At 44.9% G+C, this 26,964-nt stretch overlaps 1 protein-coding gene across 3 annotated transcripts in view; it reads right to left on the bottom strand.

Moving 5' to 3' along the window:
- PLEKHA6 (pleckstrin homology domain containing A6) overlaps positions 1 to 26,649 on the bottom strand; it is a 687,077-nt gene extending 660,428 nt beyond the window's left edge. The window contains exon 1 of one of the 3 annotated variants that reach the window (XM_078644647.1): positions 25,819 to 26,649. In XM_078644647.1, coding sequence (XP_078500773.1) covers positions 25,819 to 25,901 — 83 coding nt within the window. In that variant the 5' untranslated portion in view covers positions 25,902 to 26,649. The remainder of the gene's footprint in view (positions 1 to 25,818) is intronic. The other 2 variants (XM_078644649.1, XM_078644650.1) reach the window with 2 other exon arrangements.
- Between the last annotated feature and the right edge of the window lie 315 nt (positions 26,650 to 26,964).

The following is a 26,964-nucleotide window of genomic DNA, read 5'->3' as shown; positions in this document are numbered from 1 at the left end:
TTCGGGGTGAGTCGAAGTGTATGTATAGGACTAGGAGCTTTTCTGAGCCACGCCAGAACAGGTGCACTTTAAGAGATGCGAGACATTTTCTTTTATGTGTTCCATTTTGCACCCATCGCTTCCACTAAAATTTAGGGGGTATTTCAATTTAAGTTTATAACGTGTTTACATAGCACGTACTACAGTTTCCCCCGTTACGTAACACTCTAAATAAATAATACGTGGTCTTTTCCAGTTCAACAATACTGGTTTATCTCATCTATTACAGAAGAATGAAAGGCTGAGATGTCTCGATTGGACTCTTCAAATTGTCTACTGCAGCTGCGGGCTACAGGTAGAAGGCGTAATGTTGGCACATATCCCCGCATATAGATAGGGTACCGTGTGCATCAAGCAGAATGCTTGATAGGACATGTTCTAATTAACAGACATGTTGTTTGCAGTATATGTTTCGTTTTTGTGTGGGGCCACGTAGTGAAGGTGCACAGGGCACTATGAAAATAAGTCAGCCACCACTAGGATGTGTGTTCTAACTTCATGCACTTTTTGTATTTTGTTATTCTTGGGAACCAAAACCGCTCTTAGAATATTTCTATGGTATCACTGTCCTAGCCTCTGAATGACCCTGTAATGGGTGTGTGCATTCCCGGGCTTCAGTCTTTGGATGGTGAAGGGGCGTGTGGACTGCAGCCACCTTCCTGGCTGATTTCATTCCTATCCTCAGAGACTGACACATTACAGGTGATTATCATAGAACTGGAGCGGTTAGACAGAAAGAGTGGGTGGGATGGAAAGCATTGTCACAGACAACAGGTCTGGTTTAATATACTAACGCATGCATATACCATTTATGCATGTGTGTGCATTTGCATGCGCTAGTTCTGTAGCCAGACCAATTGGCTTTGCCAATGTCTGTTAATGTAGTGTATCGAACAAGGATCAGAGTTAGAACTGGCAAGGATGAATTATGCATGGTGAAAAAAGGTGTATATAGAGCTGATAGGGAAATTCTCCTCGTGAGGAGTCCAGCCACCAGGTGGTCAGATTAAGACAAGTGCTGTTTGAAGAAAGATACAGTCATAAACCTGCACTATCACTCACCTCCACTTCCTGCACAGGACACTTGACCTGGTGTAGGACTCTTGATGGGAAAGGTGCAGTGCAGGCTGGCAACCGTTATGTCTTCTGCCTGTCCTGCAGGGCATCATACATCAAAGCACATACAAGCGTCATGCATTGCAAGAGTGATAATGATGAGGGAGGGCATACGTCAGGCACCAGCTTCAGTGGGGACATTTCACTATTATTGTCATTCATGAACCACTTAACGACTTTGCAGAAACACCTGCATCTTACCCAGGTGAGTGGGAAGGCTGGACCTTCAGACATGAACAAGTCGCTGCCCCGCTCATGAGAACTCCGGACTAGACTGGAATATCGCCACGCCCATAGGCTACTCCGTCGAAAGCTTGAATCGAACAGGGTCCACCGGGGGAGGTATTGCGATAATCCACCGGTCGCACCTGAAAACAACCATTTGCGCCCAACCAGAATTAGAAGCCGAAGCAATGACTTTTAAGATCAAGGAAAACAATCATTTGATCTTTGAAGGACTGCTAGTTTACCGCCCTCCCGGCCCCAGGACGTCCTTCACCAAAGCTATACACACCTTTCTAGAAACCCCTTTTGATACAGCCTCTTATACCATCCTAGGCGATTTCAATTACCATCTGGAGCTAAAAAACGACCCTGACTCAGCCACTCTTATCGATAACTTTCTCAGTTTCGACATGAAACAGTTCATCGATAAACCCACCCACATAGCAGGACACACCCTCGGTGGGATTTTCTCGAACTGTCATTCCATCAAAATTTTATCCATCACCCCCATACCCTGGTCGGATCATAATGTCGTCTATTTTAATCTACAATTAAAAAACTTTGCAACTCAGCGCAGATGCTACCCGCCCCCTGAAACCTCCCGCCCTTGGAAAAAACTTGAAACCATCCAACTTGCTGAGGCATTGGGAAAGACTCTACCGACTTTGACCACGGCAGTAGTGAAGTTTGGACTTCGAACTTCAACAAATGGATCACTGACGCGGTGAACGAGCTAGTCCCACTTGAACCAAAGAAATCCAGCAAACGACTCGTCACTGCTCAAAGGTATACGGCCGAGGTAAAAACTTTTAAGATCAAGTGCCGACGCGCAGAACGAAGCTGGCGCTCTGACTATAGCCTTGAGAAAAAACTAGAATACTCAAAAACCCTACAAGAGTACAAATCCATAATAATTCAGGCAAAACCCGCCTACTTCACAGAAAAAATCCAAAAATCAGCTAATTCTTCAAGGGAACTTTTCAAAACTGTGGCCCACCTAACAAAAACTCCACGAGACACAGTATTCAACCCTGATCAGAGCTTTGTTGATGGAATGGTCACCTTCTTTCAAAAGAAGGTACAATCAGTGTATGATGAACTTAGCTCCACGGTATCCATCATACCCCACAACAAAGTTGGATCTACCGACATGACTTCCCCCCGCTTTTCCAGCTTCTCTGTTCTTGAAAACCAGCAAGTACATGACTTACTAACTCAGATGAAATCAGGCTCTCCGCTGGACCCATGCCCCCCCTATGTGCTACATCAAATCCCTGAGACCATTGCAAATACCTTAACTCCTTTGCTCAATAAAATCATCTCTCTAGGAGAATTCCCCCAAAATTGGAAAATTGCCTGCATTAGGCCTATCCTTAAAAAAGACTCCCTGGATCCTTCTGAATACAAACATTATCGACCCATTTCCTGTCTGCCATTACCATAAAAAATTCTAGAAAAAGCTATAAATCAGGAAATAATGCTGCATGTGGAGGAAAAGAAGCTACTTGATCCGTCTCAACATGGCTTCAGACCACTGCATTCTACGGAATCTGCCCTCATCATGGCGACTGAAAAAATTCGCAAAACCATGGACGAAGGTGGACGATCGGCCCTGATACTTTTAGATCTCACAGCGGCCTTCGACACCGTTAATCACGCCGTCGTACTAAAAAGACTTACATCCTTAGGCTGCACCGGCTCTGCCCTGGCCCTCATTGCCTCCTTCCTAACCGCCCGCACCAATCAAGTGATTTGGAATGGACTGCAATCCACTGAATTCTCTCTCCCGGGCGGTGTTCCACAAGGCTCAGCACTGTCTCCTACTCTTTTTAACCTTTACGTCACCCCCCTAGCTGCCCTGATCAGATCTCATGGACTACAATTGGTGTTGTACGCCGACGACACACAGATTGTTGTGTCCATCTCCCAATCCATTGACGACACAGCGGAACGATTCAGGAATTGCCTCTCTCAGGTTAAGAATTGGATGAACAACAACTTCCTAAAACTTAATACGGATAAAACCGAAGTTATCGAGTTTGGCAACAAAGCTTCCATATGGAACAACCTATGGTGGCCCCCTGAAGCAGGAACCTGCCCTCTCCCCGTAGACAAGGTCAGAAACCTCGGCTTCCTATTAGACAAGGAACTCTCCTGTAAAGCCCAGGTGAACCAGGTGACTTCAGCCTGCTTTCACAATATCAAATTGATCAGGAAAGTTCTTCCTTATATCCCAGACACACTCAGAAAAACAGTAATGGGAGCCCTGGTGTTATCCCGCATTGACTACTGCAATTCCCTCTACCTGGGAGCAGGTGAAAAACAGCTGTCTAAACTTCAGGCGATCCAAAATGCGGCGGCTAGAGCCTTACTGAACATCCCTAGACGCCACCCCATGTCCAAAGCTATTCGGGAGCTACACTGGCTCCCGGTTAGACGCCGCATTCAATTTAAAGCTCTCTGCCTTGTCCACAGATCTATTCACGGCAAGGGACCCGACGACCTCAACAACCTGCTGGCCCGATACATTCCCCAGCGCGCATTGAGGTCATCCACCCTTGACCTCATCTGCCAACCCAGAATAAACAGAGCCCGCTGGGGGGGAAGGTCCTTCTCCTACCAGGCGGCAAAAATTTGGAACTCGCTACCCCCAGCACTTCTTGCTCAAAAATCTAAAATGATCTTTAGAAAAGCCCTAAAAACCTGGCTCTTTGTCTAGACCGATCCGCCCCTCTGCCTCCTTATCATCTGTATCTGTTAGCGCCAAGACGCTTCGGCAATCGTGCGCTCTACAAATATTTCAGTCAGTCAGTCAGTCAGTCAGTCAGTCAGAACAAATGGACACTAATGTAGTGCTACACACCCGCTGTTTTAGTTGTGATGAAGGGCTGGCTCACAAAGGAACGACCTGCTCCTTTCAATTCAGCCTCAACTAAATTCATTCCAGCATATGGTTTTATATCCAGCACCCCATCTTTGAGATCAATTGCTAGACTTGACTTACATATTTATGGATGCTTTTTCCAGTGTTTTCTTTCACTTCAGAGTCCCATATGATAAACAAAGTGCTCCTCTACTGCATGCCATTAAAGTAATGGGGTGACCCATAAGGTACTGGACCTGGGTATCAATCGATATTAAACAACAATGGTGCCATAAAAGTAATGGGGTGAAGCTAGGTCCACGTGTCAGCAAAAGCCTAAAGAACAAGCAGTGGAATAGCCAATAGGTCTCGCCTTTGGGACCTTACAAGTGTTTAGCCATGCAGCATATTTTCCTGGCTTAAAATTGCATAAGTAAATGCGAGACCTATTCCATTGCAAATGATTGTTTGGCTGTATGTGGGCCTGGTAAATGGTCTGCTAGCCGGTTTTTACCGTTTATTTTCAAAACAAACATTGATTGCAGCAAGCAAAAATCCATGAAGTCTTTCAAACTATGCAAACCACCTATACAGCATGTTTTACAAGCTCAGAACTTCCCCAATTTACAAACATGCCACTTTTATTAGCTATTTGATTTACTAATGGGGGCACTTGATGCGGGCCTATTTTGCGTCCAGTCCGACCCGGACAGACGGCAGGTGCTTGCCACACATGCCACCTCCTGTGTGTCCAGGGGCGTTTCAGCCCTGTTGCAGTTGTGGGTTTGTGCACAGCAAGGCACAAATTTTGCTACCAGTGAACGGCTGCACTGATGGCACTGGTAAAGCCTAGTTACACTTGTGGGATGTACCAACCGCACTCTGAAACCACGTTTCGAGACACCGTTGGGGCAGAGTGTAACCTTTTGTCCATCTCCCTTTACTGCTGCAGTACAAGTTCTAATTTTTGTCAAGTAGCTGAATATTATTCGCCCATAATTGTGCTTGGAAGGCCTAGAGGAAGGACACTTTGTTCTTCCACTTAAACGGCGTGCTGACCAGAATACAGAACAATATCGACCTGTGCTTACAGAATATAAGAAATGTGCTTAATTAACATGGTATAAGACGCTATCGTCGATACCTCCATGACGAGCCTTCTACACGCCGGCCGGCATTATCCAATACTCTCTGATAGACGTTCAACCTAATTATCCTCTTTAGCAGGTAACAGCTGCAAAGGATGTGGCGTAACAACCAGAGCTGCCGACATTGGAATTGGGGAAGTGGGTTCGAGTCTCTGCTCGGCTCAGCATTGTAGGATTCTAGGCACATTATTTAATCTCCCCGAGTCTACAAAACATGAATGTGCTCTTGTGTAACAAAGTGCTGCGAATAATTTCAGGTCGAGTTTGCGCTACACAAAACCACAGGATTGCGGCGACCACCCCAACCTCCCTCTCCCCCCCCTAAAATGGCTTCTACCTCAGCTTCCTCTTATGCCTTTGTCATACGAAATCACTTTCATTCTTCAGCGCTCCGAAGTAAACAAAACACAATGCGCGGAGATTTCTGTAACTACTATCCGAAAAACTAAATTTTAACTATTGTATGCCAGTGAGTTACTTGCTTTTCTTTACAAAGACTGCAGAAGCTGACAGCCTCCTCTTAACATCATAATTATGTTTTCTGACGTTTATCTCGCCCACCAGTCCTAGTTCACCTTCTAAGATGAATATTCTTTCTGCTCTGAGCAGCGCCGCTTCGGCTCGGCACAGCGAGATAATGGAGCCCGCTTGGCTGGAAGCGAGTCCATGTGTTTCTAATTAGAGCTTTTAAAGCTCCTTTGGAGGTGTGATTTAATCAGCCTTCGGTGCAATAGATATCCTTGTGAGGTTTTGAAGCGGCACTTCCAGACTAACTGGAACTAGATAAGAACCAGATGGACTCTCTCCCTCAACTCACAAACAAACATAAACAAGCGCGGTCACGAAAGTGAAAGCAACCGTGCTGTGTTAATTAGTAACATGATCCTGGATTGCAGCTGGCACCCTGCGCTCGCTCCCGAGACCCAAAGGCCATGGGAGTGAACGTTTCCACAAAAGGGGGGACATGCACCAGTCTTTGGCCATTTGCGTGCTTTCATTATTGAAAGCCACACGCAAAGGCCAATGGAATGTGTAGAAAATAAAATGCCACACGCACAACTTTAGGGAAAGTCTGGAGAAGTCTGGAGTAATTCCAAGAGGCCCTCTCCTAGAGCAGCGCATGCGTGCTGCGCTAGGCTCGACCTAAAAATGTGTCAGGAAAGCTGTGCGCACTTCACTAAAGTGCTGAGGAAAGAAACTAATAGGAACGACAAAAGCACAATCACTAAACTACCTTCCCCAGTTTCCACTGGCTGACACCACTCCGTTCCATTACTCCTCACCAAGTGTGAAGTCAGCGCTGGCCAAAGGTGATATGTATTGTAAATGCATTTATATAGTGCTCAGTACTCCTAATGAGGCATTGAAGCGTTTCATGTTGGTTGGCACACAACTCCAGAATATGTGATTTCTGAGGGTGAGATGAGTAGATAGACTAGAAAAGGTTATCTATGTTACACGCCTTGAATTATACCCTAGGCCTAAGGGCTCCAAGGTGGTGGCATGTTGTGCCAATTTAGCGCTTTTATTGGCAAAGCGCCCCCTAATGAGAGGTTGGAAGTTCCCAGAGGCGACCCTTGTCCCCAAGTGGTGGGAAAAGGTATTGCTGTGTAGCATGGCTGAAAGCGGAGCCTTGCATAAATTAATTATATTTGGATTGCAGAAGCGACCCATAGCTATGGAATGGGATGCACTGATTGAACCATTCAGGGCTCAGGAGACTGATGATGTCTAGCCTTGCATAGGGTGGGCATTGCACAGTGAATGTCCCATCCACCATGGTCTTGTGCCACTCACCCGTACCGGGTTACATAGACCCTATGCTCCCCTGTCACATTTCCACCATAGGACTTATGGCTTGACACGTTGCTCAAGACACACGTACCCATTCTCGGTGGGATAGATGGTCCTACGAGTCATATCCCTGCAAGAATATCTCCACCCAGTTACACAATGTATGTATAACTATGGATACTATAACAATGTCGAGTTCAAGGAGGGGGAGGGGTTAGAGGGACTACTGAATATGTTTATAGACTATTAGGATTGCATTCAAGAGGGCCATGTGTATGACGGGTCGATATTATTTAACATTCCTGCTCTCTGTACTGTAGTTACAAAAATGAATTTGATCATTTTAATTTCTTCATCTCGAAGCTTGGCAATTGTGTTTTTTTATATTGCCTTAAGTGGCACATGTCTGTAGGTGAAAATGCAATAACGTTTGTAGTAAAAAAGGATATATATTAAAGGAATAGTTTCTTAGTATGGAAGGCAGGCATGTGACAGAGTAGAGTACAATCTGAGTAACCACGGCAGCTAGACAATGGAGCGGATGAAGAGAACCATTGAAATGCAAAACATTGGAGATATAATAGCCCCTAGCTATAAATCAAGGTCCATTGTCATGGAGTTTAATTTTAGTTATGTGGTGGAGGTGGGCTAGGTATATGGTAGGGGTAGGCTAGGTATATGGTAGGGGTAGGCTAGGTATGTAGTGGGGAGAAGGCTAATGCGATAGGATGCAATCAAAGTAAGTATAAAGAGCAGAAAAAAGGTTTTAAGCTGATACATTTTGTTTGATCCTAGATTGTTCTACTTTCCCGTGGAAGATGATACAGTCAGTCTATGTTTTACATAGATATTGACAACTATTGAAATTGTTTGACCTTGCGCTCGTTTTTATATATGAGGTACGTTGGTATGTGGAATGTCCAGATAACGTGCCCTTTAGGTCTGTCTGGTAATATTTCGAGGAGCGGAAATTTTTTAATGCTTTTGCAATGATCATTCAATTATTTATTTGAGAGGAATGCCTGGGGGCCATGTTTGTAGCGGGATGTGGTTCCTTGGGGATGGGGTTCTTTGAAAAGGATTCTGCTGATTTAGCTCTTTCTTGATTTTAGAGGGTCTGTCTGTAGCTGGAAATTGAGCTCATGAGGATTCTTTTTTGCATTGCACTGGGAATAACCAGGTCTGAACCATCATTCTCAACACTAAGTGATTCTCAGTGTTCTTTACAGGTAGATAATTCCAGAATTATGTGACTTGAAAGGAGAAAGTAGTGCCATCAATGGTTTTCTTCGTGTAAACAGGAATTAAGCGTTGCCAGTCAGAACGTGAAGATACTTGGGAAAATCCAAGCACACCATTCATTTCAGAGATAATGGTGATGATAATAAAACGACTAAGTATTCAGTGCATAACTGTCACAGGTCTTATGTGCTCATTCACAACATTTTGCATACAAGGAAACCCGCATTCCATCTGTTGTTTCCACCATTGCCCTGCCTACTGACTTTGCTCTTATCTAGTGGTAATAAATTTGCAGCACAGTGAAACACTAGCCTAATTGAACTTTATTCCCAAAACCGAACAAAGAATAATTTGGATCATTAATTTTTGTGTTCTCTCTTGCCCATTTGCCATATCTTTCACTCTCTAATTCTACAAATGCAATTAAGAGTATATGTAGTTTAATGGACTTCACAGTGCTCCTACAAACAAAGGAAACATTATTAAAAACAAGCTCCTGAGACAGGCTGCAAGGAGACACTGTTGAGGACTCCCTAGGCACGGCAAGAACAACAAACAAGAAAGAAAACAAACTGGTTCAAAGACATTAACATTGGTGGCTTTGAACCCCAACTTTCATTGAATGCCAAGCCACTTGAATTCTACCAGGATACTAACCTCCTTCTCAAGGTATTCACTGCGAAAAAACAAAGATGGCCATAGTTTCTTATAAAGAAGGAGAAACAGTTTGTTTAAAAAAGAAAGATCAGAACTCCTGTTCAAGCCCTCAAACTCTTACATATGGATGGCAATAATGATCTGCTCCTTGGCATTCCAGACTCCACCCTGGCACCTCTTTAGGGCATCCTAATGCAGCGCATTTTATCCAGGGCATGAAGAAATATGATCACATCACTCCCATCCTGAAGGGACTCCATTGGCACTACTTGCTGGCTTTCACCATTTTCAATAGAAGCTGCATCATTTACAAAACCATCACCACCGTTTATCTTGTGAACAAGCTCACCATCTTGGAAATATCTTGGCACAGCCAAAGTCAGGACAGCATTAGAATGAAGACTAAGAAGTATAAAAATGGAAAAAGCAAGGCAGAAGGCCTTTCCCAGCCATGCACCAACGATCTGGAACAACATCCCAGTGTCAATCAGGAACTCCCCAATGCAGCCCCAGTTTGGGAAAGAGTTAAAAAGGTTCACCGTTTTAAAGAAAACTACTCCACAATGCATTAACAGTCCACAAACCAGTTACCTGTCCCATCACTTGTTGGCTTTATCCGAGTCTTTACCCTGTTCAGTGCGCTGATGTCTTTTGGCTTGGTTTATGCTCCCAATTAGAGACCAAACAAAGCTCTACGGCCCCAAACACACAAAATGTCAACACCTACACTGTCCTACACCTCAAACACTGAATGGCTGTTTTGTTGGCGGTTCCAAATTACGAATGCCAATGGCTACCAAGCCACTGGCTCAGGGGTGGACCACAAGCCACTTTCGAGGTATTGGTATTGAAAGTACATCTGGTAAGACAACTAAACCTTTAATTGCCAAACCTTAAAAAAGGAATTAAAAAAAACAATTGTCAAGGTGGGACTGGGCCAAGGCTGGGATAGAATGCTCCTCTGGATGGTCCTGACACAGTTGTCCTTAAATGATGCCCAGCCTGATGTTCACTGTTTACAACTTCTGGCTATTTTTCTTTAATAGTTTGCACTCCTCCTAGACAATGCCCTGCCCTGCCTTGCTCTGTATCCTCATCACCGAAACAAGCCATTCCGGTGACTAATTGTAGTGAAATTGGTAGGGTTTATTTCAGTAAACCGTCTCTTTAGCTATAAATAGTGGGATCTTTAGGTGCGTTTTAAATCCTACAAAACCGGATTTAATGGGTAAGATTATGAGTAGGAGTCCAATAATTGGTTCAACCTTTGTTTGTGGTTTCTTACATCACAGTGCCTGTGGTATATATTGTGTTATTCATGTAGGATGCCGGATGTCTGATTTTGTTGGTGCTCAATCTTCACTGGGGTTAATGCACTTATAGCACTGTCACCTCAACTTGATTCAGCTGCCACAACAACAGTTGAGAGGTCCAGAAAAAGGGAGTAATTTGGGACTTCTGGCTCTGGTTTCCGCCTGTAGTATGACGTGATGTGCATGATCAGGACAGCGAAAACTAGGATTGGGCATCAGCAATGTCTGAAAATAGCATGCAAGCAGGGAGCACATTCTCACAGGTCTGGACATAGATCCAACCTCCAAAGTGGTCCTGTATAGCAAACCGACTTCAGCACATTCGAAACTCTTTAAAGTCAGGCATTGTTGGCACCCAGGGATTGCGAAGTAAGATACAGAAAATGACATTGGTACGCTCAATTATCAAACTCCAATTGCTACTAAATCATTTTAAAAAAAAGACAAGCTTTCAAATGCTCTTTTGTTTGAAATATAATAACTACGAATGCTTGTTTCTGTGGAAGAACAGAAGTGAGGAAGGGAGGCATGATGTGTACACAGTAATGGGACTTGGGTGGGACAGGTTTGCCCCATCGGCCTCACTTCACTTTCCGATACTGCATTTAAAGTTCCCCTATTATCTCGTAGGAGGAATAAAGGAAGTTATTAATTGTTAACATTATGCCTCTATGGACAGACCACCAGCAATGCAAACAGTCCGAGTTTGTTGATCCTGTGGTACCTCTCCCCAAGTGGTCTGCTCGGCAGAGCCCTGATATTTCAGGTCCATCAGTAGCACCTAAACTTGGGTGAGCGATGTGAATTCGGATACATAAAGGCCTCATTATTTTCCGTAATGTTGAGCTGTTAAACAACCTAAACCCAGAATAATTTGTGTCAGTCTTTACTTATGTTGTCTCTTGTACATGATGACTTTTAGATGTTGAAATAGTTGTGCGTAGGAATCCATACCTCCTACAAAACCTCACTGTGGACTTGAAAGGAAGGGCGCGTCAGAAATTAACATTAAATATGAATACCATTAAGAAAAACCTGTTTAGCAACTTAAGACATCATCAATTAGACTTCCAGTTTACAGTGGGGGAAGATATTCCACCGAGCAATACTGGCCATGAACAAACCAGTAAATACAATACTAACAGCAGTGCTGGCCTTGAACAAACCAGTAAATACAATACTAACAGCAGTGTTGGCCATGAACAAACCAGAAACTACAATACTAACAGAAGTGCTGACCATGAACATACCAGTAACTACAATACTATCAGCAGTGCTGGTCACGAACAAACCAGTAAATACAATACTAACAGCACTGCTGGCCATGAACAAACAAGTAAATACAATACTGACAGCAGTACTGGCCACGAACAAACCAGTAACTACAATACTAACAGCAGTGCTGGCCATGAACAAACCAGAAACTACAATACTAACAGAAGTGCTGACCATGAACATAACAGTAACTACAATACTAACAGCAGTGCTGGCCACGAACAAACCAGTAAATACAATACTCACAGCACTGCTGGCCGTGAACAAACAAGTAAATACAATACTGACAGCAGTACTGGCCACGAACAAACCAGTAAATACAATACTAACAGCAGTGCTGGCCATGAACAAACCAGTAAATACAATACTAACAGCAGTGCTGGCCACGAACAAACCAGTAACTACAATACTAACAGCAGTGCTGGCCATGAACAAACCCGTAAATACAATACCAACAACAGTGCTGGCCATGAACAAACCCGTAAATACAATACTAACAGCAGTGCTGGCATGAACAAACCAGTAAATACAATACTAACAGCAGTGCTGGCCACAAACAAACCAGTAAATACAATACTAACAGCAGTGCTGGCATGAACAAACCAGTAAATACAATACTAACAGCAGTGCTGGCCATGAACAAACCAGTAAATACAATACTGACAGCAGTGCTGGCTATGAACAAACCAGTAAATACAATACTAACAGCAGTGCTGGCCATGAACAAACCAGTAAATACAATTCTAACAGCAGTGCTGGCATGAACAAACCAGTAAATACAATACTAACAGCAGTGCTGGCCACGAACAAACCAGTAAATACAATACTAACAGCAGTGCTGGCCACGAACAAACCAGTAAATACAATACTAACAGCAGTGCTGGCCACGAACAAACCAGTAAATACAATACTAACAGCAGTGCTGGCCACGAACAAACCAGTAAATACAATACTAACAGCAGTGCTGGCCATGAACAAACCAGTAAATACAATACTAACAGCAGTGCTGGCCATGAACAAACCAGTAAATACAATACTAACAGCAGTGCTGGCCACGAACAAACCAGTAAATACAATACTAACAGCAGTGCTGGCCATGAACAAATCAGTAAATACAATACTAACAGCAGTGCTGGCCACGAACAAACCAATAAATACAATACTAACAGCAGTGTTGGGGACCATTAACGCCGGGTCTGGGAGAGCCTGTTCAGTTGGAAGAATAACCAGCAGTAACATTGCTTCCACTCCTCATTGCCACACACATATTTCAGGAGCGTGTTGCTGCTGGAAACACCTACAGCCATTAGCATAATGTGTCGTGTTACAATCACACCTCCTCCTAAATTCTGTCATTGATTAAAACAAGTATCTGGCAAGCCTTTAGGAGACATTTGAACACTGCTGCATTCCCTGCAATATCCAAGTGACCCATATGTTGTTGATTATAATGTTAAGATGGTGTAAGGAGGGTGTATGAGGATAAGAGGGGCTACAGAATATTACTTGGTGCAACTAAATCAAGACAACTAAATCAAGTAGAACAGAAGTAACGGAAATTAGAGTGGATTCTCGGTCTGACAAACTAACTGGCTTTCAGTAACTTGGCGTCCATGGAAAAAATATACAGGTATCAGAACAAGGACACTGTGATTTTTTGTCGACAACATATCCGTAAGACTCGAGTACCACAGTGCTCACAAACCTTCTCGGTGCCCAAATGTGCCCAGTGTTGAGGGAGATGGTGAGCACTTTGGTGCAGCCAGGACACCCGGGCATACACTAGAGAAGATATATTTGTATGTTACTGCGATGCTAGCGTTCACAGCATCCTTTAGAGGCACATCATGCGGTGCAAGAAAGCATGCATTTGCCACAGCATCATCGAATGGAATGCTGACACAAGTGCTTGGAACAGGACCAAATGTACTAGCGCCAGGGAGGGAGTCTACTGAGGACAGGACAGGCAGCGCCTAACTTGACCCAGCGGTTGCAGGTGTGGCCAGCAGAAGAAATTTTTGTGGACCAGCACTCATTTTTCATCATCAGATTTTGACCCAGAGCAAGAATGGAAAAAACACAGAAGGGGAATGAAGGAGGAAAAGAAAGACAGAAAAATCATAACTAAGGGAGAAAATGGGCACATGCGAGAGTAAGATAAAGAGGCATGGGGTGTCTAGTGGTAGATTAAAGAAGCATGTGGTGGAATCAAGACTATGCAGGCTTGGTAACTGATACTCCGACTTTCAAAAGCACTTGCCATGGGCTTCTGAGCAAAACTTCTGACCACTGTACTTTTTTTTTAAAGAAGCACTTCCTAACACCAATGTAGTATATTTTCAGCCTCATGACTATTGTGTTGGCTGTGTGATCAGTATTTTCTCCATCTATTTAACACCAAGCTACATACTATCCCCACTAACCTATCATGCTTCCAGGCCTACAGATAAACAACAGCTTTAAAGCACGTAACCCCAAGCAACCAGTCTTCAAGTCTGCCCCTCCCGAATTCTCACACCTCTTTAAACCTTTCTCCCCAAAGAGACTCTATGGTGAGGGTAATGAGAGTTCTTGTGCAGAAAGAACCATGCCTCAAGTCAGAGGCATGTCCGAAGGGCAAGCAAATGTATCAAAAAGCGCTTCCTTCCACATTTGCTTTCTGCTGGCCCAGATGGCCTTGTAATGTCACTCACTGCACAACTCTGTGGACAGTAAAGTGGAAATGTCCTCTCTGCTGCGTTTTTATTATTTTTGTTTGTGCGATCGATGCAAACCTGCTTCTGAAATAATATGACAATCCTACACATTCGGTTAGCTATTATTAGCCTATGAAGTATTAGTTTCCTAGGCCCTAAGCCTTGCACATACACACTCTAGCTGATGAGTTAATAGATTCATGTTTGCCATATAATGATGCCTAATTTGTGTGTAAATTGCGGCCCAATAACCCAAAAATGAGATCAATACAAATTAAAGTGGCACGAATTGGGAAAGTAAGTTGCTTTTCGTATTTGGGGGTGACTTTGGATCCCCTTAGCTTAGCTGCCTTTCCCTTAGGCGACAGATTCTGAGAGTTAGTGGGTATTTTGTTTCATTTTGCTGTAAATATAAAGAATAAGTCAATTCCTGCGTTATTGGATATATACAGAAGAAAATGCCTGCACACCTTGAACAACAGGACTGACATCTGTGGCCACTACCTTGTGATTAATCTACTAGTCAAGTGAAAACACTAAGATAGGCGCTTTCTAGGTTTACCTCCAAATAGTCCCCACGGCTTTGTCCGTGAGGAACTGGGACTTAGTTAAGTCGATGACTTCTTAAAACTAGCCTCGATGCTTCTACGGATGTCAGTTTGGTCCATGGTCATAAAATCCCATGGAGCCAATATATTAAACTATTAGACGTTGTCCTTGGCAAACCTTACTCAATTACTAAAATGAACAAATCTTGAGCAAAATAAACTTTTTGGACACGTTATAAGAGGAGCTGCAAAAATCTGCTATAAGGCAATATGCATTTCTGCCAACTGCGAGGGTTTTGGAGTCTTATCTAACCTTGGTTGTTCATCCCTTGGAAAGAGCCCTTTTAGCCAGATTCAGACTGGGCACCATATATAGCTACCCTAGTTTTTCTTCATGAAAGTATGCCTTTGTGATCTTCTGCCATATACCATAAAGATCACCAGGACCCGTCAAGTTGCATGATAACCAGCTCACAAAATCGTCTAAATATCTTGTTCCAAGTCTGTCTGTTCAAACATTAATGAAAACTCCGTTATATGGCTACTTAATCTTATCAATACATATTCCCAAACAGTCCCAACCAGATGGCTTGGAGATGATCCTTTCAATCACAGGAGCCGTCTAGTGTAGAGAAAAAAAGCATTGTGTTTTTAAAACAGTCCTGAGTCACTAACAGTCCACAACAGTGGGCACTCCAGAATTTGGGCCAAAAAGGGGGGCAGCACAGACCACAGACTAGCTTGTTGGTGTGAAAAAGGCCGCTTTATTGGAAACAGGTGCACCTTACATACAAAATCCCTTGGTCTGGGCCGTACAAAACTATACCTCACTAAATATTGTCTTCCTACTTTACTCCCTCACCCCCTCCCCTAAACGTGTTCCCCCGCAACAATTATAAACACAACTTACAATTTCCTAACCTTTCTACACCTACCTAACTGGGTAAACTTCTTATGTTATTTCATAACTGTAGCTATACATCATTATACCACCAATAACCTAGGAAAAACGCCTCCAAAGAAACATAGCGAACCACATCAGCACCTGCTCCAGCGACAACCCCAATACAAACTTCAGCCCGATGCACCTGCTCCCAAGAAAACTACCTAGCGGAAAAAGTAATAGGCTACCCACAACAAGACCCCACAGAAAAGCAAGCTACAGGAAACATTCTCTAGGGAGGGAGGGCGGGACAAAGCTAAAATGCCCAATGTCCTCCCTGACCGGCTGTCGTGTCACAAACCAACAAAATGGTGGCCCGTGACATAAGATGGCCGGTTATAAATCCCCCAAGCCCAAAAATAGCCCAGCTCAAGCCCAGCAAGCCCAAAGCCAGCCCAATGGAGCCCAACCAGCACACTGGGCTCCGACTGCCCCCCGGCCCAAAAAAACGTGGGAGGGGCAGGCCTCCCGCTGGTCGGCCCACCCTCCCCCAAAGCCCTAGTTGCTTTGTTTGATGAAATCTGCATGAACTGAGATGAATAGCAACATCCCTCACTGGATGGCTCCTTCGAAGAACTTCAAGACTAGCAACGTCTACTGTAACTCAGGGTTGTATACAACATGGTACATTAGGAGATACAATATTAGATCATAGTAAGCGAAATAACAAAGACCTTACAGTTTATATAAAAAAATATTAACATATTACACATGGCAGTTTTAGATAACAAAAGCTGCTATTGGTATAACCAACTCCTCAAATCTCAGAATGCCTCCCTGGAATTGTCTGGAGCATCTGTATGGGGGCTCCTCCTATGGCAGGTTTACCCACTGTCTCAAACCTCTCGTGATCCAGTTACATTTTTGTTTTTACCAACAGAGTCATAATTATAAGCAGCAGCATCAAAATGAGTGCCAAACATGGTACTGTCATAAAAGCTCCACCTCCCTAGAGGCAATGCTTTCCATGGTTATTCCCGCATTCTGATCCGAGACATGGCGGCATAGGATGTTATGTTCTATGATAGTACTAGTAGTAGAGTGTTGTATGACAGCGCACTAATTTAAGCTTCGTGTGTTGTAGAGTAGTGAAACTTTACCACACAAGAACTTCAGGACGCTATTCTGCTAGAATAAATGGAAGGGGGAAAGGGGGACTTCAGATTGACTTGCAAATATTTGTGGTCATGTATAGATTCTTCCATGATGGAACATTATGCTACACAATGGTTATGCTGGTGTCAGATTCCTGGCATACAGGGCGACTGGGACCCAACAGCGTTGGTTGAGATAGTTTGTCGCTTGTGTCCTGGAGGCCGCAAACTCTGCAAACTGGGTAAAGTCCACCATTTCCACACTTGACTCCCAGTGTCTGAGGAAGAACAGTCAGAGGGCTATCAGGAAGGTAGTGTGTGTGGTGGGGAGGAGGAGTAAGACATCAGAAGTCAACATTTAATCATCAGACACCATAAAGTATGGCTCTGCCAAGTGCTTATCTTTTGGGTTAAAGGAAAGTACTTTAATCACACAGCATTACATAATACACACAGTGCAATTAGGGGGGTTCAGTTAGAAGGTTGTAATCCTTCTTTGTATTGCACTGCTCCCTTTCTGTACTCTCCCCCAGCCCCAATAATGGAAATATCTCCAATCCTCGGTGTTGAACACTGGACATGATACAGATTCCACGCTCTCTCCAAACACAGATCTCTCAAATGATCTAAGGACACAGTGTCAAGATTTACTCCCACAAACACTGTATCTGTCATTGTATTGTGCAGATAACACTGGTTTAAGCTGTATGTATTGTTCTGTTAAAGACAGTTACAACTGAAACTTGCAGATCATACACTGGTTGCTGCAAATTGCCAGACCCCATCTGGGGGCCCACAGGGCAAACAGGAGCTACTAGGTCCATCCATGAAGGTTGAGGTAATTTGCGACTGGAGTCCTAGGGTCCATCCTATTATTATTAGAAAACAAGACATTTGGTGGCCTACCCAAGCCAAGTGTTGTCAGAGGGTCCGACCACCCTAATACAGGACAATCCTGCAGAAAAAAACCCCAAAAACTGTATGGTTGGCCGCCCTACTTTCTTCTTCGGATTGACTCCACGGCCTGCTCCTCTTTCCAACCATTCTTCCCGATCCAACGTTCTCCAACAAAGTAGTCCTTTCAAACTATGGCTTGTTCAATGCCAGTCAGCCATGGCAGTGGAAAGATGGGTGTATGAAATTACCATCTTTTGTGCGATATTTCCTCCCCTTACCCATCACCCACATATTCTGCCCTATGTTTATGGTTTTACCACTGCAAACCAGTATTAAAGTGACTGTGTTCTTCCTTTAAACATGGTAACATCGGCATACTCTGAATTGGTAGATTTAATTTACCCATAAGTATATGGTACAAAGTGCACTTAAAGCCTGACAGTTAAATGCAACTAGTAGACTGCAGCTCTTCTTGTGCTATCCACTACAGTGGCAGTGCAAACATGGATTCAGGCCTACCAGTGTAGTCTGAAAGGTAGCAGGGTAAAGACTGCAATTCAACCTCTCAAAATAAACCCTTTTGACAGGTCAAAACGTCCCTTTTAAATATTAATAAGTCACCCCTATGTAGACCTTGTAGCCTACCCAGCAGGGTGCCTCATATGTAAAAGTAGAAAATGTAGAAATGTAAAGCTAACCTGTCCTTACAGTGACTATCACAAACACATTTGTCACTGTAGGAAAGCCAGCTGGCCCATAGAGAGATACTGGGAACCAAATTAAGTCTGCTGTCTCAGGAAAGGGGAAAGCTAGAGAGAGGACTACACCCCTAATTTTAACATTTATTTAAAGCCCAACCTAATAAAGGTGGTTAATTAAAAAAAATCCTAGGGAAACCTAACTTATAGAAAGTAACCTTTTTCCTGTTTAAAACTCCTGGAGTCTCATTTACATGAGCCTTCCAACTGTCACACAGCTAATGAATACCCCTGAATGAGGTGTGAAAACTGTTCCCATGACAGAGTCAAAGGCATGGGTGTAAGGAGGTGTTTTTGTTGCTTTGGCAGGACGTCCAGCTGGAGTGTGCCCAGGAATGTCCTTTATTCAGTGGGGCCTTCCTGGTCACAAGCAGAGGTCGGATGACACTTGGACTGGTCTTTTAGTTTGTCCTCTCAGTCAGGCAGCCACCAAACCTGCAGAGGTTAGCTCCCCCGGAACTGATCTAGTTACCAAAGAGGAGGGCTGCTTATTACCCTGGCCACACCTCTGTGTGGGCCCACATGCTCTGCGTGTAGGGAGAAGGGTTTTACCATTTTGGTATTTATTAGAGAGGGCCACTGTGGGATTGTTTGCATTAGGACAGCCATGAACTGCTGCAAAAGTGGATATGGTTACCCCAGGGAACTTTGACCTCATTGTTTAGGGTGGGGCCAGGAGTCACCTCTAGCCACAAGCTAGTGACAGGCATAAGTGAGGTATCCCCTGACACCATCTTCAGAACACTGCTGGACCTGAGGAATTAAAAAAGTACTTGACCTGCTATCTGTGACAAGAGAGTAACCCCAAAGGGCTGTACTACATCCTTCTTGTACCCATTAAAAAACAGTGGACTTGAAGGGTTAGTTGGCTGGCCTCTTGTTTGACTACAAGAGGCCTTTTTCTACAACTTCCAGCTGACCAATACCAACTGCACCTGACCTGGACACTGTTGGTGGCCTCCACTGAAGAGAGTCCTGATCCCAACATGCTGTTCTTGAGCTTCTGAAACCCTTGGCTGTGTCTGGCTGGAATTCTACTTCCACCCAAGAAAACCTGGGACTTAAAAAACATTTTGGACTTTAAGATCTCCAGAGTACCAGGGCCAACCTGTGAAGCAAATCTGCCCGAAGTGCATTGCCACGTGGATGAAGAAACAGGGTTCTCCCTCTCGGAGCTTCTCTGCAGCAGCAAATCAAAATCAGTTGGATCTCTGTGATAAGGCATTTGGCCCACAGCCTTGTCACACTAGAGAGTTCCAAGCTCTATGTCTGAATGTAGAAATCTTGACCAGGCAAAGGCACTAACAGTATCCAACCGGTGAGGACTTCAATGGGCATAAAATACATTTTTCGCACTTTGAGCTTTTCCTGACTAAACCAACTCCTTCACTAGGGCTTCGTCCAAAGGTTACCTGAAGCCGTGGAGCCCTCTTCAGGCACAGCCTGCTGCCTTGCCCAGCTGAATGTTTTCAACTTCCATTCTTTAGCTAAGTGCCAAGGTAAATCTTTTCAACTGGGTCCAATGGATCCAATGTGGTTCAGTTGTTCAGTCTATGCTCCTCTGTGGTTGACTTGAAATTGTGCCTGAATGCCACTCTTAACATCCAAGTGGCCCACTTTGACGCTTAGCACTTTGTGGCGTTATTTTTTACTGTAAACTGTAATTTTGGAGTCAACTCATCTAGCCAAATATATTTTTTCTGATTCAGTTTGGGGGTTTTATTGCTTGGCATTTTGACTTTATTACTGCTTGTGTTCTGCATAAAACTTAAAACAATGCCCTAAGTTAAGCCTGTGTGGTACCAGGGGGCTGAGCTCAGGTTCATATAGTGACTTGAAATGGTTCACCCGGACCAAGCTTGAGATTATTCCATGAGGTGGGTAGTCACTTTGCTCCCACATAATAATCCAATTTGTTTCACGGGGAAATGGAACTTCCTGTCTGTGCACCTGTATGGTTTTCCCAGAGACTAGGAACCCAGGTATTGTCCTCAACAATGGCTAAGGGCCAGACCAGATACCGGTACATGTATTTATATAGCGCAAATCACCGACCCGGTATCTAAGCGCTTGCTTAGGGAACCCGTCCTGGTATTCCCCTGTGAGATACCCCGGCAGGGTATCCACAAGGTGAAAGCCAGGCATCCCGCCACGAGGGGCCGTAGTGGAGATTAAGCAAGCTATTGCCCAGAGTCGCAGAGTGTGACCCCGTGAGTCGAGTAGGCACCGGAGCGAGAATTGTCGAGTCCGTGGAATTTTTGAGCTCGAGACCCGCCGAGGCAGGGAATCGAACCCTGGTCCACGGCCGATCTCAGCTTCCGGGTCTGCCGCCTCTAACCACTGAGCCACGCTTCTCCGGTCTCTTGAGAACTGGTTGGGCACCTCATGACCTTTATATTCTATGTTATGTAATTAGCTAAATTACTCTTGTATGTATATTATGTTAGCTACAATAAGGAAGTCTTTGACTGCACAAACCCTTCACCTTTTTTAAGCACCATTACAACTGAAAAAATAATTCTAAGCACTCTGCTCCTGAAATGGCATCCTGGTACTATTCTGAGAAAGGAACTTTGAATTAGTTAAAGCCAGGAATAAAGCTTAGAATGATAAAAGAAGAAGTGGTGGGCCTTTAGTTTCTTTCTGAAGGTTCTGTGATTTTCCAATCAGTTTTAAGACCAGGGGTAAGAATTACAAAAAGGTGTGCAAAGTGTGGTTATTTGCTCCAGCGCTACTGGGCAATAAGGAGGTGTGCTTCTACGTAGGTTTGTTAATTGAAAAGCCAGGTTTTTTTTTTAGCTTTTTGCAGAATTTAAGAGAGGAGAGGATGAAGGCTCTGGTGTGAAGTGGGAGGTTTGTTCCACCCTTTAAGAGTAATGCAAGAGAACGCCCGTTCTCCTGAGCGGAGGTGTCTTGGTCATTAGTAGAAGGAGATAAGACTGTTCAAGTAGGTGAGGACAGAGTTGTGTATTGTCTTGAATGTGTCTGAGGAGCTGGACTTGATCAGGTGTGTGTAATGGAGACAATGTAGTTCTCTGGGGTGTGGTGTGATAGGCGTTGTGTGGGAGGTTAAGGGCGAGTCTAGCTGATGAGCTCTGGATGTTTTTTAGTATTCTATTGAGTTGCTTGGTGACCCCGGTGTAGAGGATGTTCCCATAGTCCAAATTGCCGGAGATAAAGGTGTGAGTGACAGTTTATCTAGTGCTGCTTGGGAGTCATTGGAAGATCATTCTTAGAAACATCAAGGTGTGGAAGAAGAATGTAGTGACAGCATTGACTTGTGTGGGCATGTCAATTTGCAGTTGATAACTGTACTGAGGTTCTTGAGGTGGTTTCTGGGTGTGGGACCAAGTTCGGCCAGCCACCAGCAGGAGTCCTATGGGAAGGTGTTCTTGCTCAAGATCACTACTTTTGCCTTGTCATTTTTGACCTTGAGCCAGTTGGCTTTCATCCAGTTAGTGACTTCAGCCATGCAGGGGTTAAACGTGTTCCTTGTGTTGCTGGTCAGGTCTGAGAGGGAGAGTATGAGTTGCATGTTGTCTGCATAGTAGAGGATGTTGATTTTGTATGCGCGGATGCCTTTAGCCAGAGGTAACGTCATAGGGAAGAGGTCTTTAGCTTGGTTTTCTTGTCAGTTTCTCCATTCGTGCTCATTACCCTGAGCCCCTCTGTGTACCAGCTGGCCTTTGTTCTAACTCTTGAAGGGTTTCAGGGTGTCTGTACATGCAGTGATCCAGTTGTTGAGGTCTTTGATGGCTTTCAGTAAGCCGATGGTGTTCTCTGGCCAGTGCTCGGAGTGGGGAGATGCCCACTACTCTTCTGAAATGCTTTTCCAGCTCGAGCTCCAGCGGGCAGTTCCAGTTGTGGTGGATCTGTGATGGTGCAAATAGGTATGCTGGAATTGACAAAGGTGTGGTCTGTCCAGGTCATTGCTGCTGGCTTGTCAAATGTGATGTTGCTGATGGAGAAAAAAATGGGAAAACTGAGAAAATTGCTATCTGGCGGTGTGGGTGGGACAGTAATACGCTGGATGATGCCAAGTTTTTCTAGGTTTTTAAAAGGACCGGGAGTTTAGGTTGGTGCAGTCTTCTAGGGGAAAGTTAAGGTCTCCGAGGAGGATGACAGTGCTGTAGTTGATAATTAGGTACTACTGCATAAACCAAGTCTCTGGCTCAGCCCTACAAGGTTTGTTTTCACACCCACAGGTGACAAGTGAACTGAGTACAATGCAAAGCTTAAATTTGAAAGACAGGTTTTTGTAGCCGCACAGACCCCCACCCAATACACAGTTGAAGTGGTGTCAATTATTATTATTTTTTTTGCAGAGTTTTATATAGCGCGAACTAGAACCGAATCAGTTATCAGAGCGCTTTACATAGCACCAGTTACGTTACATGAGGACACACACTTTCATTTTAGGCACGGGGAGATTAAGTGATTTGCCCAGAATCACAGGGGGCACGGGGAGATTAAGTGATTTGCCCAGAATCACAGGGGTTTTTTTTGGCATCGTAACCGAGACTCGAACCCAAATCCCCAGGTCCGAGGTCGAGCGCCTTAGCCGTTAGGCCAACCCCTCTCCCCTCTCAATGCTTTTGGGTTACGAACAGTCTCTAAAACAAGGACACTATGGTGATTGAAAACAAACATATTTAATTCTTCTCAATGCTGCACACAAACTGCACTAAGAAAAGACACTAACTAAAAAGCGTTCATTGCAAAGGGCTCGCCCTGTTGCTGAACACATCTAAAACAACTATGCAGGCTATAATTTAAACAGCACATATGCATGTTGTGAACAACTTGAATAATGTTTACATTTTAACCACGGTAGAAATGTTATCTAAAAACCTAACACACTAAAAGCTACTTCCATACAATACGCTAGGAGAGCATAGAGCAGTATAACTTGCATCCAGAGTTTCTTAGGGAGAGTCAGCACACAGCATGCCCGTTTCCAGCAAAACACTATCGTTGTCAAAAGTCAGGGAAGCTATTATGCCTGTGAAGGGTAAACATACGTCGCCCCAGCTCCTCTCCTCCCAGACTTGGCAGCTCAATATCAGCTTTCAGTAGAAAGTGATATACGACAGCATCTCTGTTAGTCAAGATCTCTTCTTTTAATATCTCTTTTTTTAACATGTCTTTTTATTAGTAATAAAAATACATATAGAACATAAATAGGCACCAGAAAATGGCATTCATTATCATAGACATCTTACACTACCCCCATTGGTACCATACTACATCCTCCCATATCCCCCGTACCATGGCCCAATGAAAATGCTTTAGACTACCGATCCTTCAGGGCACTGAGAACTGAGTCTCCGTTTTCATTCCAGTGTCCCCAAATGTTTGCCCATTTTCGGGGGCAACCTCAGCCTTCATTCTTCTTGTAGTATCTTGAACTAGAATCGGAGGCAAAGGACCTCTCCTGAAAGTGGTTAAGTGGCAGCCCTTTTATGCTACATGTTATCTTAGATGGAATTTCCAATATCATCTAGGTATGTCTGGTATAACAAATGAGGATGAAGATGCTACTCTAAGACGCATTCTTATAAGCAAATAAAGTAAAAACAGGACAATTTCAACTACACTGTTTTGGCTACTGTTATTGTTTGACCTAAGGAAGGACAGACTACATCTGCATCAAAGGCAGGCATGTTGATTCTTCAAAAATACAGAAAATGGCATCTCTGCCATTAGCCATCTTGGAGTCAAACCTTCTAGTCGTTGCATAAGGGTACAACTAAGTCTGTTGTGGTAAAACGGTTGTGGCATCCTGGCGGTCTGTATATGAGAGTTCCGCCCAGGAAGAAGTTGACTGGGAGGTGTTCCACATGGCTGGTGGGGGTTGCCCCTGTAGGTGGTACAGCTGATGAGATCTTTCAATAGGATGGCGACTTCCCCTCTGGGCTTGTGCTTTCCTCACCATCTTGTAGCCAGCAGGGTTGGCTGTAGCGATGTCTGGTGCAGAGGCTAGGTTTAGCCATGTTTGTGTGAGAAAGAGCAGGTCCAAAGCATGGTCGTGCAGTAGGTCCCATATCTCTTTGGTGTGCAATGGGTGTTGAGGAGCATTCATCCCAGTACAAAGATCTGGGCCTAAATCCATCGTTTTTTTGCTCACCATTCCATTCCAGTTTGGACCCAGCCATATGCAAATCAGTCTTGACCCTGCGTCCAATGGGAACAGTCCAGCCCGAACTGCCAGGCCAGGTCTTCCCTGGACCGGAATCAAGCATCCTAGGACCGGTTTCTGGCTTTCAGCCCTCATCAGCCAGGATAGCTGGACTCCAGCGGCATGGAGAGCACGTGTGCCACGTCTGGGCATACCTGTCCCACTCGGGGTGACAAATGCATATAGCTGGGTCTAAACTGAGGTGGCAAAGTGAGCTAAAGAATGATAATGGATTCAACCCAGATCTGTGGGGTGAGTGTCTGAAAAGATTCAACACGCCGTTCATCATTTCCTTGGGTTTGCTTTGTTCGCCCTAAGTCGGCAGGGTATGCCCAGACATGGGTCCCTTGCTCACTTTGCGACTGGATTCAAGGTAGCCTGGCTGATGAAGGGAGTTACCCAGAAACCGATCCCAGGATGCTTGTTCCTGGTTCAGGGAAGACCTGGCTTGTCAGTTCGGGCTGGACTGTTCCCATGAGGTACAGGGTCAAGACTGATTTGCATATGGCTGGGTCTGAACTGAAGTGGCAAAGTGAGCTAATGAATGATGATGGATTCAACCCAGATCTGTGACTGGGGGTGAGTGTCTGAAAAGTTTCAGCACTCCGTCCTATATCTCCCTGTGTTTACTGTAAAGCAAAACTACATGTCCAGGAGTACAACGTGCATTTGATGAAAAAGTCATGACTGGGTTTAGGCATCACATATGATATGGGACTAATATCAAGTAAACCATGTATGTGTTAGATGACGGTACATGATTGTATATAATGCGATTTAAGGATGTTCTATACATGACGTTTTGAAATTGGATGCCATGTTAGACGTGTCATCTTCGCAGGCATATCAGAGCCAGAATTAAAATGTGTATACAGATAGATGTGAAAGGGAAAAACACGCTGCAATTAAAAAAAGACACCTGTTCCAAATAGTTAAAGAAACAAGAATTGTAACACCAAAGCAAATATAAAAGGAAGGGGCAATTTTTAAACAAGATACAAGGATGGACTGTATTTTTTCAATGAGACTTACTTGATGAAGAACACTCTCCCGTCAGGCATGACCCCGTAGGTCCACTTGTCTGGCAAATCCAACCAGGGGACGTCTTCAGCCATCTGCAGGCTAGTGGTGGATTCGGGGACTTGGATATGTGAAGTAGAATACGGATACCCAGAGGTTCCACCCTTCCTCTTGGAGCCTCTCAGCTCTCTGCCGCCTGCTCCGCGGGATGCACGGTGTCATTCCTTGTTTGTGTGTTCATAAGGCAGTGACTCAGGGTAAACAGGCCACGGTGGGGCAGAAATCAACATATCCTCCTGCGCCAGAGGGCAGGCTCCCTGACACGGGGCTCTCATAGGCCTGCTGGAAGCACCCAGTGCGGCGCGCGCGCGTCAGCGCTATGGTGCGCCACGGGACAGGCTCCTCGCGCAGGCAGCGCACCTGGGGCTTCTTGTGCTGAAGTGGGAGGGGAAGCGCCCGGTTCTGAGTGTAGGGTGGGACCCAGGGAAGGCTCCCACCCCATGAAGCACACCTGCAGCCTGTGCTGAAAGCAGCAGGGCAGGCAGACGCCGCCGCTGCAGTGCGTCGGGTCTAGTCTGCGCCTCCAGGCAGCCTCCTTGCTCAGAAAGCTCACCTGGCCTGGCTGCTACCTGTGCTGGGGCCCGGGGGAGGCAGCCGGTCCCACTGCCGTGTGAATGTGTGTTTTAACTAGTCTAGGGGAGGCCTCGAGGCACGCAGGCGCCTTCCTCAGAAGTCTCACTTGGCCCCGCTACCTGTGCTGTGAGCAGCAGGGGAGGCGGTGGTTCCCGCTGCACTATTTGTGTCTTGTGTGGGCCTCGAGGCTGTCAGGCGCTTTGCTCTGGGAGCTCACCTGGCCCTTCTACCTGCACGGGAAGCTGCACAGGTGGTTCCGCATCGCACTGCATGTGTCACCGCTGGCCTGGGCTGCCCTGACATGCAGCGCAGCAGAGGGATGGAACTGGTCCGGGGAGAGAGACCAGCCCTGCCGCATGCCTCCCGAGCAGGGCCTCGCCCAGGGCTGCTCCACCTGCTCCAGGGATGCGACACCCCGGTGCAGGTGATTAAGCAGAGGGCTGGGACGACATTCCCCGTCATCACCAGTCACCTGCAGGTCGTCGACCTCCTGGAATCTTCCATTTACGAAATGTGGTAATACTG

The sequence above is a fragment of the Lissotriton helveticus genome, chromosome 5_1 (assembly GCF_964261635.1).
Source record: "Lissotriton helveticus chromosome 5_1, aLisHel1.1, whole genome shotgun sequence".
NCBI classification, from domain to species: domain Eukaryota; kingdom Metazoa; phylum Chordata; class Amphibia; order Caudata; family Salamandridae; genus Lissotriton; species Lissotriton helveticus.
This window is presented reverse-complemented; position numbering and strand designations above follow the sequence as displayed.